This window comes from Geospiza fortis, unplaced genomic scaffold, assembly GCF_000277835.1.
Source record: "Geospiza fortis unplaced genomic scaffold, GeoFor_1.0 scaffold635, whole genome shotgun sequence".
In the NCBI taxonomy this organism is placed as follows: domain Eukaryota; kingdom Metazoa; phylum Chordata; class Aves; order Passeriformes; family Thraupidae; genus Geospiza; species Geospiza fortis.
The window spans coordinates 447,804-448,711 of NW_005054610.1; the positions used below are offsets into that span (position 1 = coordinate 447,804).

The 908-nt window shown below is 56.2% G+C and overlaps 1 protein-coding gene across 1 annotated transcript in view; it reads left to right on the top strand.

The window, feature by feature from the left end:
- The first annotated feature begins 598 nt into the window (after positions 1–598).
- The window catches only part of EIF4B (eukaryotic translation initiation factor 4B), a 6,724-nt gene continuing 6,414 nt past the window's right edge, over positions 599–908 (top strand). The window contains exon 1 of the mRNA XM_031064640.1: positions 599–908. This exon is cut by the window's right edge and continues 86 nt beyond it. Within this exon, the coding sequence (XP_030920500.1) occupies positions 614–908 (295 nt within the window). The 5' untranslated portion in view covers positions 599–613.

Below are 908 nucleotides of genomic sequence, written 5' to 3' on the forward strand. Positions count from 1 at the left end.
ATTCCTGACGCCAGGACAGCATTCCCACCTCTGGGACTTACATTCCCAGTCCCCAGAGCAGCATTTCTGGAGCCAGGATAGCATTTCTAGTCCCCAGAGTGGCATTTTCAGCTCTGTGATTGGCATTCCCAGTCCTAGGAGCAGTATTCCCAGAGCTGGAACAGCATTCTCAATCCCTGGGCATCATTCTGAGCTCTGAGATTGGCATTCCCAGCTTCCAGACTGTAATTCCCAGCTCCTGGAACATAATTCCTACCTTCCAGATTGGAAGGCTCCAGGATTGGCATTCCTAGCTGCCAGTGGCACCCATAACTGGAAAAATCCACTGGCTATTCCATTTTTGGGGAATAATGAAGCTGGGAGAGCGATGCAAGTTTTCCTTAGGGTTGAGACTCAGTGTCCAGCCAAGTGGGGGAGCAGCAGTGGGGTATTGAGGGTTTTGGGGACTGGATTCAGAGCTTCCCACTGAGCCAGCTGGAATCCACACTGGAATGAATCCTGGAAAGCCACTCATGGGATTGCCTGTCCCTGCCTTGGGTGCTCTAGATGGCTTCAGGGCACCTTTTCTGTGGATTTACAGCTGCTGCCAGCAGTTGTCTCTGGGTGCCTCTGGATGACTCCAGTTGCTTCCAGCTGCCTCCATCTGGGTGGGCTGTGGGATGATTTGCTGACTCCAGCTGACCTGGCCAGCTCAGGATGGCCCCAGTTGGCCCCAGTCAGCTCCAGCTGGCTCTGGCCGTGTGTCTGTGCCCACATCCCGGGTTTCTGCGCAGTCTCCACCACGTGGCACAGCAATGACGACGACGTTTACCGGGCACCTCCGATCGACCGCTCCATCCTTCCCACGGCCCCGCGCGCTGCCCGCGAGCCCAACATCGACAGAAGCCGCCTCCCCAAATCCCCTCCGT